This window comes from Hippocampus bargibanti, linkage group LG10 (genome assembly GCF_051943395.1).
Source record: "Hippocampus bargibanti isolate YZ-2025 linkage group LG10, ASM5194339v1, whole genome shotgun sequence".
Lineage (NCBI taxonomy): Eukaryota > Metazoa > Chordata > Actinopteri > Syngnathiformes > Syngnathidae > Hippocampus > Hippocampus bargibanti.
Genome location: NC_142743.1, coordinates 1,535,091 through 1,551,143, shown reverse-complemented (window position 1 = coordinate 1,551,143; position 16,053 = coordinate 1,535,091). Strand labels below are relative to the sequence as shown.

Sequence of the window (16,053 nt, the reverse complement as noted above, 5' to 3'; positions counted from 1 at the left end):
CGGCAGCAGACTCGTCGGAACGTGGTGGAATGTTTGGCATCCCAAAGCAGGCGGCAGAGACGTACTAACCAAGCAGGATGTTTATTCACAAATAAAAGAAAACACAGCGAGTAAGAAGGCAGGGGGTGATCCGACCCGCTTACTACGCTAAAAAGCAATTGGCACACGAGGGTGCAAATCCCGGAAGATGACATAAATTTACGGGACACAGGGAAAATACCTCGGACCGGATACACTCGGGCATTGAAGGAAGAGTCCAGGGACGGTGGCGAGGTGAGTCAATCATCCGGCATTGGCGAGGTGATCGCGAACCGTATAAATGCCCCGTGTCCGTGATTTGAGAATTGACAGCAGGTGGAGGGCGGCCGGGAGAACCAGCCCCGCCCCCCGCTGTCAACTCGCACGTGAGAGGAGCAAAGAGATGGTTTCGGTGTTTGAACAAATCGCTTTTCGAACAGGGTTCTTGAACGGATTATGGTCGAGAACTGAGGTATCACTGTATTAAAAAACCATGGTTTATACTTCTCCAGACAAATCAATGCAGTGGTCTATTAGGCACCATAAAAGGTTGAGAGAAAGATAGAAAAGTATAGACAGCGGAGCGAGCAATTTGTTGTGTTCCCTGTTATGTTATAACCATCCCATTTTATATTTCTGCCACAAACTCGCATTTATTCTGGAGTAATTCTTTAAAACACCTCCTGAAATGGATCCATTTCCTCCGATTTGAGTTGATGTCAGGGGCTACACTGGTGTAACTTTGTACGTGTGAACGCTCTATGCAAGCAGCCCCAATTTTACACCCGAGTACAAGTTGCTATGTGAGCACACCTATTGACAAACAACAATTCATACTCGCAATTAACACCTCAAGGCCATTCAAAGGACAACTGACACCACTTTTTTGTTTCCTAACTGACATCAGAAAAACGTTTTATAGCATCTAAAATACCCAAAACACGCAGGCTGATATTTTGTTTGCTCTGGTGATGGACAGGCTGACAGACGATGATGTTTCCAGATGACATTTTGATCTGTAGCGAGAGCAGAGAACGGGGAAGAGGTAGGTGAGAAACTCTGGAGTTGGAGGTTTGCTCTGGAAATGAAGGTCATTCGCAGCAAGACGGAATCTATGTGTGTGAATGAGAGTGTCCCAAGTATAAGAGGGATGCTACAGGGAGGAGCTATAAAGAAGGTGAAGGAGAAGTACTTGAGGTCAATTGTCCAGAGCAACGGAGAGTGTGGAAAAGATGTAATGAAGCGTGTCCAGGTAGGCTGGAACGGCTGGAGAAAAATGTCAGGTGTGATGTATGATAGAAGGGTTTCAGCTAGGATGAAAGGAAAAGTGTATAAAAAGGTGGTGAGACCAGCTATGATGTTTAGACTGGAGACAGTGCCACTGAAGAAATGACAGGAAGCAGAGCTGGAGGGAGCAGAGCTGAAGATGTTGAGGTTTTCTTTGGGGGTGAGCAGGTTGGATAGGATCAGAAATGAGTATGTCAGAGTGACAACTCATATTAGAGGCTTTGGAGCGAAAGTCAGATAAATTAATACAAGGATGTGTAAGGTGATAAAAATATGTTTAAAATTGCAGTTGGACATGTCCAGAGTAGATATAGTGACTATATCAGAAGAAGCATGCTGAGCTTAGAACTGCCAGCCAGGAGACCAACAGTAATGGGTTTATCTTGATCGTGCAGGATGACGTATCAGGAAGTTCAAACAAAAACGAAATGATGCAAAAATATCTTTTAAGATGTTCGTATAACGAACATCTTGTGGCGTCATGCATCTGCACCGCAGCACTGACGTGTGTGCGCCTTTCAGGTGCGCCTTTCAAGTCTGCACTTTGATGTCTTTCGAGTGAGTCTAGGCCTGATGTGTTTCCCACGCGTGCAGATACGTGTATGGGTGGCCTTCACGAGACGGGGAGATCGGGGTCGCGCGGACTCCCGGGGACACACAAAATCGGGTTAGAAGCTGAAAGCCGGGTTAGAAGCCGAAAGGAAAAGAAGACTATGTCCAGTTCTTTTTATGATACTTGTTTCTGTAAAGTTGTACATTTCAGTCTCTTGACATTTTCTTTTGTGCATAGAATCTTCATCTTTTCCTTTCGGCTTTTCCCTTGAGGGGTCGCCACAGCAAATCAGTGTCCTCCATCTAACCCGGTTTTGTGCATCCTCATCTCTCACACCAGCTCACTTCATGTCCTCTTTGATAACATCCATAAACCTCCTCTTTGGTCTTCCTCTTTGTATTATCTTTGACCACACGTCTCAGTTTTGCTGCTGTAGATTGCAAATTTCTCCATTGTGGGACTATTAAAGGCGTTCTGATATGTATTTTGAATACATGTCCAAAAACAAAGTCAAGGCAAAATATGGGATAGCAGCATGCCAGAGCTTTGACTGGAGGAGCTTTCTCCTAGTCTTAAATAAAAACATTGATGCAATTTTGACCTTAAAAAACAGCACTAGACTAGACACAGCACTATGTTGTATACCTATTACACAACCCCAGGTTATCACACATTTAATGACAGGGCCTATTTCGTGGTCAGATGGCCTCCAACTAGCTGGTAAAATATTTACAGCAGAAACTCTAATCTGACCTTTTGGACGTCCCCGTGGTAAATGTTTGTTTTGCCATGCATAAGGTCCATTAGTTATTCAGCCAAAAGGGGACATAAGCCAGTGTCTTTTTGTGCCAGTCCCAAGCCTGGATAAATACAGAGGGTTGTGTCAGGAATGGCATCCAACGTAAACGCTTGGCCAAAACAAACATGCGAATCAAACCTCTGAAGATGGAGACACTGATTCGCTGTGGCGACCCTTGAAGGGAAAAGCCAAAAGGAAAAGAAATTATTCAGTTATCAAACATTCCTCTACAATATTTTGTCATTTCATTTATGTCCTGTACATTCGTGTTTCAAAACTAATATTGACAACTTCTGACAAAGTCTCATCAAATACATACAGCGTGCACATTAGTTGCAGACTGTACATGATTCCTCATTGGTCAAGAGGGTAAACAAATCGAGCGCACCTTCACACGCTTGCTTCTCATTGACATTATCAGTGCTTTCAAAAACAGATACATTATTTCATTAGTTGTTTTTATTTAGTACCAAGATTAAGTCGTGCTATTGTGATTTTTAAAAAAGGTGGCATTTCGTATACAGCCACCCATAACCATGATCTTTCCCATAATGCATTGCAGTTGCTGAATCATAAAATAAATCCCTGCATCAAAACCTCTTCCCATTAAAGCAACCTGGCTCTCAACAGTCTGATCAAATGTCTCTTGGTAATAATGATTCCTTGCAATGCCAGTCTTTTCACGTTGCTTTCGTAACTCATCCCAAGCCTAAAATCTAATCATGCTGTTCTTGTCCATTGCATTTCTTTCCTTAGTGCTTCCAAATTTGAGAGAAAAATGTGTTTGATTTCCTCTAAAAAGCCACGGCTGCTTCGTGCGCACGAACAACTATTTTGTGTGCACTTTCTATTTTGTGCACACAATGCAGTAATGCATGTATACAAAGAAGTAAATTTTACGTTTTTGCAATGTCTTGTCTGGGTCTCCGTAGAAAACAACTGGAGTTACCATGTAGCTTGAGCAAAACCACCAATATTGTTTCTTAAATACAGATTGTTGTATTCTTTGGATGTTGTATGTTCTATTTTTCTATTTTAAAGAAGTAATGCAAAGGTGCTTTTTTCACACACATTTTGAATTTTTGGGGTGTCACTGATTTCCCATACCACAGGGGAAATTGATGACCTAAATTTTCAGAATGAAGCTTCTTATTCTTTAGATCCTGGTGATTTAATGAAACATTTTCAATTGGTCACTTTGCTGATTGTTACCAAATTTGGGGACCCCTTTCTGTACACCTCGGTCCTTGTTTCCCAGGGATGGATGGCTTGGTGAGTTCCAATTTGGTCATACAGATATTGCTTGAGAAATCTCCTCAATTGCATACAAGTTGTAATGAATTACATTCTCAAGAATGCTCAAAGAATCTTGCTTCACTGCTGCAACAGTCCAGATGAAACACTGCAGGGCTGAGTCGAAGGTCTTGTATTTTTGGTCATTTTTGCTCGATTACAGCAGTCATGCCCCGACTGCTGCTCAGCCTGTGTGCTGAGTTCTGACCATGTATGGCCACTCGATGTGCTTGGATCATTTGTTCACAGGGGGCAACTATTCCTTTAGAGAGCAACACACTGTCATTGAGTTCTTTCTAATAGTTGAAAGACATACCAATTTGTTTCTGTGCATCCAGTTATTATTGTTGTTTCATTTATTTTTTGTCAAGAATGATGGTGCAAAAGTTAAAGAACATATGTGAGGGTTATGTAATACCAAGATCCGCACTATTGTTATCACAAGACAGCTTTGTGATTGGAGAGCAAACAGCCAGTCCAATCTTTCCCTGACCTTTCCCCGATTTATTTATCATTGATCTCAATATTCCTTATGTTCTTTGTCACTGAAGATATTTGTAATACTTTCATATACATCACCAAATACCAGATTTGAATGGAATGACACTGTCAATCATTTCCCTGTATTTCTGTAGCCACAATTGTTTCTCTGGAGTTCTTCACTTCATTTAAGCGCACCCTGTTACAAAGCTGTCATTGATCATTTCTAAGTACCATACCTGTCAACTGGCCGTATTTTGCCGTATTCTGTACGATTTTTGCACATTTTTAGATGTGTACGGCAGACAAGGGAGTTTGCATGGGAAACGCAAAATTTGTTAAATATAATTTTGAGATATTTAGATTCCGTTTTCGTCATTAAATATTAGCAGTTATGTTAATTATAAAAAATATCGCTAATCATAAAAAGTGAAGTCGACCACCGAGAAAACAAGTCCATACGACCAAAGTCTCGAGAAGAAACAAAAGTTGTGAGAAGACAAGTTCCGGTCAAATGGAATCTTATTTTGAAATCAGTTACATTAAACATTTTACAGTGTTTTTTTTTTTCTCGCCGTAATATCATTGATATTTTTTTATACACATAAACCGTAAAACACAATTTCAAATATTTTTTTTTGCTGTGGACAAATTCAAATTGTCTACAGCAAAAAAAGCTACAGTGCTGTACAACAAAGAACATATTTGATTATTGCTAGAAATATGTTGTAACTTGTTAAAAGTATGACTGTTTAAATGGGAAATTTTGTTCATAAAATTGCACAATGAAATATTACACACGCATATATATTTTTTTCTCAGTAAGGAAGGAAACATTGAGCCGCTAGTAAGGTTATAGTGTCTCGCAGGGTGACAGGTATGCAGTACACTAACCACTAAGTGTTTTTTGTCATGTGAGAAGCCAAAATAGACATGCTTTCAGCTGTGGGTAGAATGTTCTTCACGCTCACATGCAGTCACACGTTTTTGCGAGTGACTGGGAATGCTGTTATTTCTATGGCAACCAGTTTTGCTGTGGATGTGATTCCACAAAAGTCGTTCCTTGGTCACCACCTCTGCTGTAATGTGTGACGCAGTGATGTGATTGCCAAAACCTTTCAGGAATTGGTCCTTCTTATTTCTTAACAAACGCATATGACGATTTTGGCCAGCCAGCCAGCATCTCACTCTCCCACAGCAATCGACTGTGTGATGGCACCGGAAGGGGGAGTGTCCACTGTCTAGGACTGGAGCCGAGACGGGTGGGCGTCGGGCACGTGGGACCGCCACGACGAGATCGGTGGGAAGCATCACGTCGGTGGCATCGCAATCATCTCCCTCTGTAATGAGTTCGACAATAGCTTAGTCATCAGAGAACTTCTGTAGGTGGCAGGTTGGAGTGTTGTAAATGAAGTCCGATATGTAGAGGGTCAACAGGAATGGAGCCAGGAGTGCAATCCAAAATGTAAGGTGGTTGTCCACTCCGGCATGCCGCAGCTTGTTCCCCAGTAGATTGGGCTTGATGGTGTTGAAGGCACTGGAGAAATCGAAGAAAATGATCCTCACCGTGCTCCCAGCATTCTCCACCAGCGACATTGCTGGCTTGCAGCTGCTCCTCCATTTTCATCCTGTAGGCCTTTGAACTTTTTGGCCACAATGCAAAACGATATGTTTGTTGTAAAAGCAACACAGATAATCACCCTGAACACACCATCCCCACTGTCAAACATGGTTTTCTTCAGCAGGGACAGGGAAGATGGTTAAAATTGACGGAAAAATGGATGTAGCCAAATACAGGAACATTCCTGCACAAGACCTGAGATTGGAACAGAGATTTATCTGCCAACAAGACAATGATCCAAAACATTAAGTCAAATCTACAATGCAATGGTTCAAAAATAAACGTATCCAGGCGTTAGAATGGCCAAGTCAAAGTCCAAACCTGAATCCAATTGAAAATCTGTGGAAAGAGCTGAAGACTGCTGTTCACAAACACTCTCCATCCAACCTCACTGAGCTCGAGCTGTTTTGCAAGGAAGAATGGGCAAGAATGTCAGTCTCGATGTGCAAAACTGATAGAAACATACCCCAAGCGACTTGCAGCTGTAATTGGAGCAATGTATTTACGCAAGGGGGCCGAATAATATTGCATGCCCCACTTTTCAGTTTTTTATTTGTTAATAACATTTAAATTATCCAATAAATGTTGTTCCGCTTTACGATTGTGTCCCACTTGTTCATTCTTGACAAAAAACTACATTTCATATCTTTGTTTGAAGCATGAAATCTGGCGAAAGGTTACAAGATTCAAGGGGGCCGAAGACTTGTTCAAGGCACTGTATGTGTGTATATATGTATGTATGCATGTATATAATGCAGACATTTTTTTAAATGTGCTTTGTGTTTCAAAAAAAGACATTCAGGTGCGCTTCGAACACCACACCACTCCCTCTGAATTAAATAAAGAAGGGAAAACTTAGACCCTCATAAACAGGTTCACTTTTGGTGGAACAAAAATATTTTGTGAATTAGATGTTTATCATCATGTATAAACACACCCGCAATCTTTGTCCCACATATTGGATACCGACACTTGTGCAGTGCTACTTTTTGTGAATACAATACAGTTTACATAATTAACATCATTTATGATTCTCAACTACAAGTGTGAGAAATAGATAGTTGCAGGACTGCCGCAAGGTCTGCTCTTGGAATGCATTTACGAATGGATAGACGGGCTCTGGCGTCTCGGCCTGAGGCACATTTTTACATAGTTGAATGAGAACCTCTGAGTCAATGCCTAAAGGGAGCTGCAGTCCTGTTTTCATGACCCGAATGTGCTGGTGATTGGTTGCTCCTTGCTCTTTGGGTTGGTTCATTTCTGTGCACAGAAGATAATCGAGCTGTCAAGTGAGTTGACTAATTGGCTTAAGTGTCCTCTGCAAGTGAAAACACTTTTCAAAGCAAATCTTTATCATGAGAATTGGGCAGTATTCAGCGTTTTTAGGAAACATTGTTGAGACTGCTCCGATGAGTGAACATCTATCTATCTATCTATCTATCTATCTATCTATCTATCTATCTATCTATCTATCTATCTATCTATCTATCTATCTATCTATCTATCTATCTATCTATCTATCTATCTATCTATCTATCTATCTATCTATCTATCTATCTATCTATCTATCTATCTATCTATCGATCCATCTATCTATCTATCTATCTATCTATCTAAAAAATAATATATATATATATATATATATATTAAAACATATTATTATATTATTATTATATTAAAAAATCCTCGTCTCACCCCTCATGGGTGGTGTCTGTCCCCCATTTTAGCTCGGGTCCTCTACCAGAGGCCAGGAAGCTTGAGGGGTCTGCGCAGTATCCGTGCTGTTCCCAGCACTGCGCTTTTCTGGACCGGGATATCCGATGTTGTTCCCGGGATCTGTTGCAACCACTCGTCGAGTTTGGAGGTCACTGCCCCGAGCGCTCCGACCACCACAGGCACGACTGTCACCTTTAACTTCCAAGCTCTCTCCAGCTCCTCTCTGAGCCCTTGGTATTTCTCGATTTTCTCATGTTCCTTCTTTCTGATGTTCCCATCACTCGGGACCGCTACATCCATGACAACGGCTTTCCTTTCCCCTTTATCTATGACCACGATATCTGGTTGGTTGGCCATTACCATCTTGTCAGTCTGTATCTGGAAGTCCCACAGGATCTTTGCTCGGTCATTCTCTACTACCTTGGGATGTGTTTCCCATTTTGACCTTGGGGTTTCCAGTCCATACTGCGCACAGATGTTTCGGTAGACTATGCCAGCCACCTGGTTATGGCGCTCCATGTAGGCTTTCCCTGCCAGCATCTTACACCATGCAGTTCTGTGTTGGATTGTCTCAGGTGCCTCTTTGCACAACCTACACCTTGGGTCTTGTCTGGTGTTGTATATCTCTGCCTCTATGGCTCTGGTGTTCAGGGCCTGCTCTTGGGCAGCCAGGATGCGTGCCTCTGTGCTGTCCTTTAGGCCAGCCCTCTCTAGCCACTGATAGGACTTATTGAGATCAGCCACTTCTGCTATGGTTCGGTGGTACATCCCGTGTAGGGGCTTTTCCTCCCACGATTGTCCCTCTTTCAGCATCTCTTCCTCTGTTCCCCATTGTCTGAGACATTCTCTGAGTACATCATCCGTTGGAGCCTTCTCTTTGATGTATTCATTGAGCTTGAATGTTTCTTCCTGGACAGTGGCTCTCACACTCACTAGTCCCCGGCCTCCTTCCTTACGGCTTGTGTACAGTCTCAGGGTGCTGAACTTGGGATGGAACCCAATATATTCGGGAATTGAAAATATGATATAGAGCGCCATTCCCGAATTTGTTCAGGTTTAATTTTTTTCATGCTTGGATGCCTATAAAGTGCTGGCCATGGCCTCTTGCAATGTTTTTTTTTTCTTTTCCACCATGTTGGTGCTTTGTTCTAGCTTCAGCTGTTGTTAAAGCACCATATAAAGCAATATGTATGTACTGCATTGTATTTTGGACGGCCACCCTCATTTCAAGCTCATAACATGCAAACTGCATGCAGACACAGGGAGGCCGGACCGGGACGCGAACCGGCGACCTCTGAACCGGTGTGCTAACCACTCGGCTACCGGGCCGCCCTATATATATATATATGCCCGAAGACAGCTGAGATAGGCTCCAGCAACCCGCGACCCTAATGAGGAATAAGCGGTACGGAAAATGAGATGAGATGATATGCGAGAGTGATATATATATATATATATATATATATATATATATATATATATATATATATATATATATATATATATATATATATATATATATATATATATATATATATATATATATTCCTCCCACTTTCCAAATAACTTGGATTCGCATATTTGTTTTGGCAAAATTTTTTACATCGGATGCCCTTTTCGGATGTCGGTTTGGACATGTCCAGAGGAGAGAGAGTGACTATATCGGGAGAAGGATGCTGAGCCTTGAACTGCCAGGCAGGAGACAAAGAGGAAGACCGAAGAGGAGGTTTATGGATGTTGTCAAAGAGGACATGGAGGTAGCTGGTGTGAGAGAAGAGGATGCACAACACCGGGATAGATGGAGGACACTGATTCGCTGTGGTGACCCCTGAGGGGAAAAGTCGTAAGGAAAAGAAGAAGATTCCAAATAACTTGGATAATTGTACACTCCAAATTGTCCCTCGGTGTGAGTGGCTGGTTGTTCCTTTGTGTGCCCTGCGATTGGCTGCGCGAAGACAGCTGGGCTCCAGTACCAGCTGTAGCCCAGGTAAGGATATAGCGGTTTGGAAAATGAAAAAATGAATGAATATTTCCATCAATCCATTTGTGGATCAATGTTGCATTGAACCATGCATTCGTTCATTCAACTTTAACCTGGAGGGGGCAGCACAGGTCTAGTGATTCATCACACTCTTGTCAGGATGCAGGCTGATTCGGTCGGCTCTGTATGTACTGTATTGCATTTTTGGTAATTTTTCAGCATCCAGCTTTTGGCTTGAGGAATCACCTCGACAAATTCTGAAAGTAAATTTTTTTGGAAGGCCTTTATTTTATTTATCTATCCATTCCAACTGTTCTCACAACTGTGATAAATGAACTGGAAATGGTCCGAGCTGGGATCAATGCGGCAGCACGAGACCACGACGATTCAAACCCAGAACCTTTTAACTCATTCACTGCCATTCACAAATATATTCGGGAATTGAAAATATGATATAGAGCGCCATTCCCGAATTTGTTCGGGTTTAATTTTTTCATGCTTGGATGCCTATAAAGCGCTGGCCATGGCCTCTTGGCCTCTTTTTTTTTTTTTTCCACCATGTTGGTGCTTTGTTCTAGCTTCAGCTGTTGTTAAAGCACCATATAAAGCAATATGTATGTACTGCATTGTATTTTGGACGGCCACCCTCATTTCAAGCTCATATAACTCCAGACCCATATAATTTAGGAATTATCTCCTTTTTTCTGATGAAAGAAGAGAGTAAGGGTTTTAAAGCTATATTGAATGTGTATGTAGTCTAAACTCAATATTCTGTGGATCGTGAAATTCAATGACCCTGGCACTGGGGTGGACACATTTTTGCACATCTGGCGGTGAATAAGTTCACTGCGCTCACACCTGTTTCGTTGTGCTTCCCAAAAGTCATCAGTTTGACAGCTTTATTTTGTTGAAGTATGCTTTACACAGATGCACATCGTAATTTTTTCTTTCTGCTCCTTTTCAGATAATTTGGTCTGACAACGAAACAATAACATGCATCCCTTTTCAATACTGAAGTGACACTCCAGAACTTCTGAATCCAGACAATGGATTGGACTTTTGATCAAACATCAACCTAGAGTCTCAATATGTTCAGGCTCTGTTTGTTTGTTCAGCTCAAGGTGTTTGAATGGCGTTGCAGTATTGTAGCGTGACTTAATGGTCCTTACAAAAAGATGAGTGTTTGTAAGCCCAGCGACATTGTCGCCAACGAGGGGAAGATTGACACAATCATGACACTCCCATTTCAAAGTGTAGGAGACCACAATGGAAACGCATTTCCAATTTCCTCTTCTTCCTCGCCCTCCTGTTTCGGGGAACCCTCTCCACAGTCATTGTGCAGTCAGAGCAGTGTCAACAGTAGATATGCTGACAGCCCACAAGACTATAACATGCTCGAAGTCACCCTGACAACAACTTTTTTGACGGAAACAGAAGAACTTGTAGAAGATGCCACTTCCAACTGGGAGAAAGAAGAAAAACACATTATTGATAGAAATAAAACGGCAAATAAGATGTCAGATTCAATCGACAACTCCATATCAGTTTACCTAGATGCGAGCGCTGGTGATCCCCAAGAAATCAGAAAAGACAACATTGCACTGTCCCTATCTCAGGCATCCGATACTGTTGACTACGGCAATAATTGTGATGGCGTAAATGGAGAGAGACATGGCTCACCAACTCCAGACTCTGAAGCAACAGAAATTCAAGATGATGATGTTGATGATGCTGGTGCTGAAGATGAAGCTTTGTATTTTTCAATTGGGTCAGACATTGGTTTTTGGAGAACCAGCTCAGCCTACAGAAGCTCACCTCATCCAAGCCTTGATAGCTGTATTTACTCCGGACCAGTGTCTCAACAACAGTTAAACGGGAATGAAACTGTGAGGCCTCATCAATCAGAAGTAGCGTTAGAAGAACAGATTCTGCGTCCGGCGGCTTCACTTGGCGAAACATCGGAGGACTTCAGTGCCACCACCAGCCCATTAGCTTTTACTCCCTCTGCAGTCCAAGAGTCAGCGGACATTGCACTTGTACTATCTTGCACAGAGCAGTGTGTTATGGTCCCCAAACTTACCAAGTTTTCAAGCAGACTTAAACTCAAAACAGACATTGCAGTTGTCCCGAGGGCTGGAGCTTCCAAAATGTCACGTTGTGGCGAAAATGGGCCATCCAAAGTGGATTTGAAAAATATCAAGGCTAAAATTGGATCACGACCCACCCCGTCGCCACCTAAAATTACTGGCCAAGTACTGTGTGTTTTTTTTTATCCATCTACTGTCTAATTAAACATTTGTTGTTCTAAAGTCGCCCTCTTCTTTCTATTGTTATAGATTAAATCTGCAACAGAAATTGAAAGGAAGGCTCCTCCGACGAAGGAGGAAGTGATGCCTTTTTATGGAGGTAAAAGGCAAACACCACCTGCTGGTAGTGCCAAAGTGGCTTTAGTTCTGAAACCCATTCGAGGAGGACAGAGCACAAACATCAAAACCAGCCATAATGCAGCAACCGGTGATTTAAAAACATCAAAAAGGCCACATGTGGGCTGCAGTGTAGCACCATCACATTGCACCAGTGTCATGCACACAGAGATGACTGAGGCGAAACACCAGGTTACACCCAGAAAGGTAGTCGAGGAGGCCTCAGATAAAGAAGTCTTAAACGTAGAGACTCAGCATCAGAGTGCAAAACCCTGTGAAGCATGTGTGGATGACCATAGTGAAGGTGCTGGTGAGTCACTCCTGACTGTGGCCAATTTGGACAAACCAAGGAATCACATCTCGGTAAGCCCCTTTTTTTAAAGTGCTTTCAAATTAAGTCATCCACTTCATACTTGTGCTAAACTTGATGTGTTTTTTTTCTTCATAAAATGAGGTCCAGGAAAAAAGATCTTTGCAAATGTTATGGACTATGTATAGTCACTGTTAATTAAATTTGTGTTGCCATTAGCTGGAACCTATTATTAGTGATGTTAACATGCAGAAATTGCATGTTGGGTGGGGTGATATTTATTGTGCTTTTTATTGTGACATTCCCACAATACTACTTTCCGTCAGTCACTGTTCTGAAATTATTCTCGTATTGTTAACTCTGCTCTATGAAGTAGAGTTGTAGGTTCGAAAAAAAAGTAGATGCATTCATTCATCTACCGAGTCACTTATTTCTCACTCGGGTCGCAAGGACTGCTGGAGCCAACAGTAGGCGGGGGACACCCCCAGAATTTGTTGCCAGCCGATTGATGGATGGTAATCCTTCTTCGGGGCTTTAAAGGGGTCTTGTAGGAGAATGGATGTTTAAGACGCTTGAATTTAACATACAGCTATTTACCAAGTCATTTTGTTCTTGACAAAAAGCATAGTGTTCAAGAAAGTGTTCAACAGGCAGGGATGAAAGGGGACACGAGGTTACAGTATGAGAACAGTTTTGAGTAGTTGAATAAATACTGCATTTTGAAATAAAGAGCTGTTTTAAAAATTATTGTTTCAAACTCAATCAAAATTCCTGTGAGGTTGATTTTTTTTCCATTCCGATGGACCCTTAAAGGACAACTGACGTCTCTGGAGAACTTGTGTCCATAATTTGTAAAATGGCTTCAAATGACTTCTACTGAGCGTATTTTAAAAAGATTCCAGCGCATGTAGCTATATTTTACGTTTTAAGACTCACACTGAATATTCAGGAAGTCTTGTTTTTGATTTGGTGACGAGTCCGTACGTGACGTCACTAAAGGAACGCCCCCTGACCGAAAAAAAGACACATTGTAGCAGTCCTTCCATCATGTTAATGTATTTTGCTTTATTGTTTGGTCTGAAAACCTTGTGTTGCACCCAAAAGCCGAAGGAAGAGGGTGTCCAAACTCAATATAAGGAATTTATCAGCCTGTTCGAAATGGAGGTGGCCGTAGGAGGTCGCCATTTTGTGCCTCTTTTCTGGTGATCGTTTCTCCCCAATGTTGCCTCAAAATGGCATGGAATAAATTCTTTAATCGATTGCAAACATGTATGCTTTCGACATCAGAACCCGTATAGTTCATTCAATCAAATATTATAAGCACAAAGTACTATCATATGCACAAAGTACTATCATATGGAACAACTTGACATAGTTAAGTCAAGAGCACTTTTTGTAAAATATTGTTGACTTTTTTTTGATTAATTTGAACATGATGGTTTATCATGTGCTCTGTCAAACTACTCCATGCAACATCTGTTTTACTACTGACTTTCATGATCATGAGAATTTAGTAAATCACCATTTACTTTTACTCTCACTATGCCTGCTCCCATTGGTTTCCATCATAAGGAACCATGGTGTTGCGTTAATTGTAAAATAGTCCTATCACATGGTATTTCCTTTCACTGCCATGAAGATGACTGTCAGATCCATGTCCCACTGAGCAAAAAAGACACATTCTCGCTCAAGCCACTTTTATCCTGATCTGGAGGAAACCAAAACCTGGGTGGCACAAAACGTCTTGAACTTCAATGAAAAGAAGACAGAAGTGAGACTATTTGGTCCCAGTGGCCTATGTCCATCTCATTCTGTAGACTTGGGCCCCCTGGCTTCTTATCTGAAGTCAACAGCATGAAACTTGGGTCTTAAACTGGACCGTGACTTTAAACTCGACCGACAAACTGGTCCTATTGTTAAATCCAGCTTCTTTCATCTCAGGCAGCTGGCTAAAATAAAACCTCTCCTTACCCATGATCACCTTAAGGCAGTAATTCATGCTTTTTCCACATCTCCGCTCGATTACTGTAATGCACTTTACTTTGGAGTCAGCCAATCCTCCTTGAAGTGTCTCCCGCTGGTCCAGAATGCTGCTGCTCCCATCTTGACCGGTACTCTCCTAAGAGGGAGCACATAACTCCTCCTCTGGCATCCTTTCACTGGCTCCCTACACATTTTAGAGTTCTTTTCAAGATCTTATTATTTGTATTCAAATCTTTAAATGGCCTCACTCCTCTATACCTCTCCAAGCTCATCCACCCGTACACACCTTCCTGGTGCCTCAGATCTGTTGACCGGACATTATTAGATGTGCCAAAAACTATCAGACCTTTTCCGTTGGTGGTCCCACTCTCTGGAATGACCTGCCACTGAACATTTAGCAAGCCCCCTCGCTGCCCATCTTTAAAACCTCACTTGTACTCTTTGGCATTCGGCTCAGCATGATTCCGACTTGATGTTGGTTTCACTCCTTGGTGCTTTCTACTATCTTTGTGACTGCTTTATTTTCTGTATATGATAGCTGTCCATGTTAAGTGCTTTGTTACAGGTTTAGCTGTGTTAAAGCTGTCATGATCTGGTTGGCGACCAACGGGTGGCGCTGTCAACCCTGCCTGTACCTGCAGAGGTGCTGGTCGTCCCGATCAGTGGCAGACTGCCACGTTCTGATTGGCAACCAACGGGTAGCGCTGTCGGCCCTGCCTGCAGCCGCGCAGGTGTTGGTCGTTCCAGTCAGTGGCAGTCAAAAGGACTCCCGGCACGACCATTCGGTGTTGCGTCATTGCATTCTGCAGTGCATTCATTGCACTGTATACTGTGCATGTGTTTTCTGCACCCTGTTCAAGTTTGTTTCATCTTGGCAGACTTGTACTCTTGGTTTTCTTTGATACTTTGTATTTTTCTGTTCTGATAATTTTTTGATGTTTTAGATTTTGTTCCTTTTGACTTTAATACAATTTCTCAAATACAACCTGCTGCTCCCTCCTGCCTGCTTATTTTGGATCCTCAACCGCCATCACCACCTTGCAAACCGTGACAAAAGCGCTATGTGAAAAAAAAAGTTTCAATTTGCACGACGCTGAGCCATCGACAGGTTAAAACAATACTATTTAGCTGTCAAGCAACCCCAGAAAGGAAATTTATTTTTGTGTATATATATGTTGTTGTTCTTCTTCTTTTTCATTTCCTCTTCCTTTCATAACTTTTCTGCTGTGAATTGGGAATTTCTTCATTGTGAGACTAATAAAGGTTATCTTATGATTAGTGTGAACAATTTTAGTGTCTCTGACATGCTTATACGCATGCGCGCACACACAATACACACACACACACACACACACACACACACACACACACACACACACACACACACAGGCCTTTCATCCACAAATTTACTCCATGTGTGGTTGGTGTTGGTAGTTAAGGGTGGGGGGTGCATGTGTTGCTTCAGTTATGATTAAAAGAAAAATAGTGAGGTAAGCGCCAGAATGTTTAATTTGTTTATATTTATTTTATTTCCTTATTGCGTTTGTTTCCCGCTTCCATTTTTCTCCTTTTACTCACTTTCCTCACTT

The 16,053-nt window shown here is 41.9% G+C and overlaps 1 protein-coding gene across 2 annotated transcripts in view; it reads left to right on the top strand.

Moving 5' to 3' along the window:
- Positions 1 to 16,053, top strand: part of LOC148892044 (uncharacterized) — a 107,343-nt gene that overhangs the window by 40,498 nt on the left and 50,792 nt on the right. For both annotated transcript variants that reach the window (XM_089007254.1, XM_089007253.1), the window contains 2 exons: positions 10,713 to 12,000; positions 12,085 to 12,534. In XM_089007254.1, coding sequence (XP_088863380.1) covers positions 10,924 to 12,000; positions 12,085 to 12,534 — 1,527 coding nt within the window. In that variant the 5' untranslated portion in view covers positions 10,713 to 10,923. The remainder of the gene's footprint in view (positions 1 to 10,712; positions 12,001 to 12,084; positions 12,535 to 16,053) is intronic.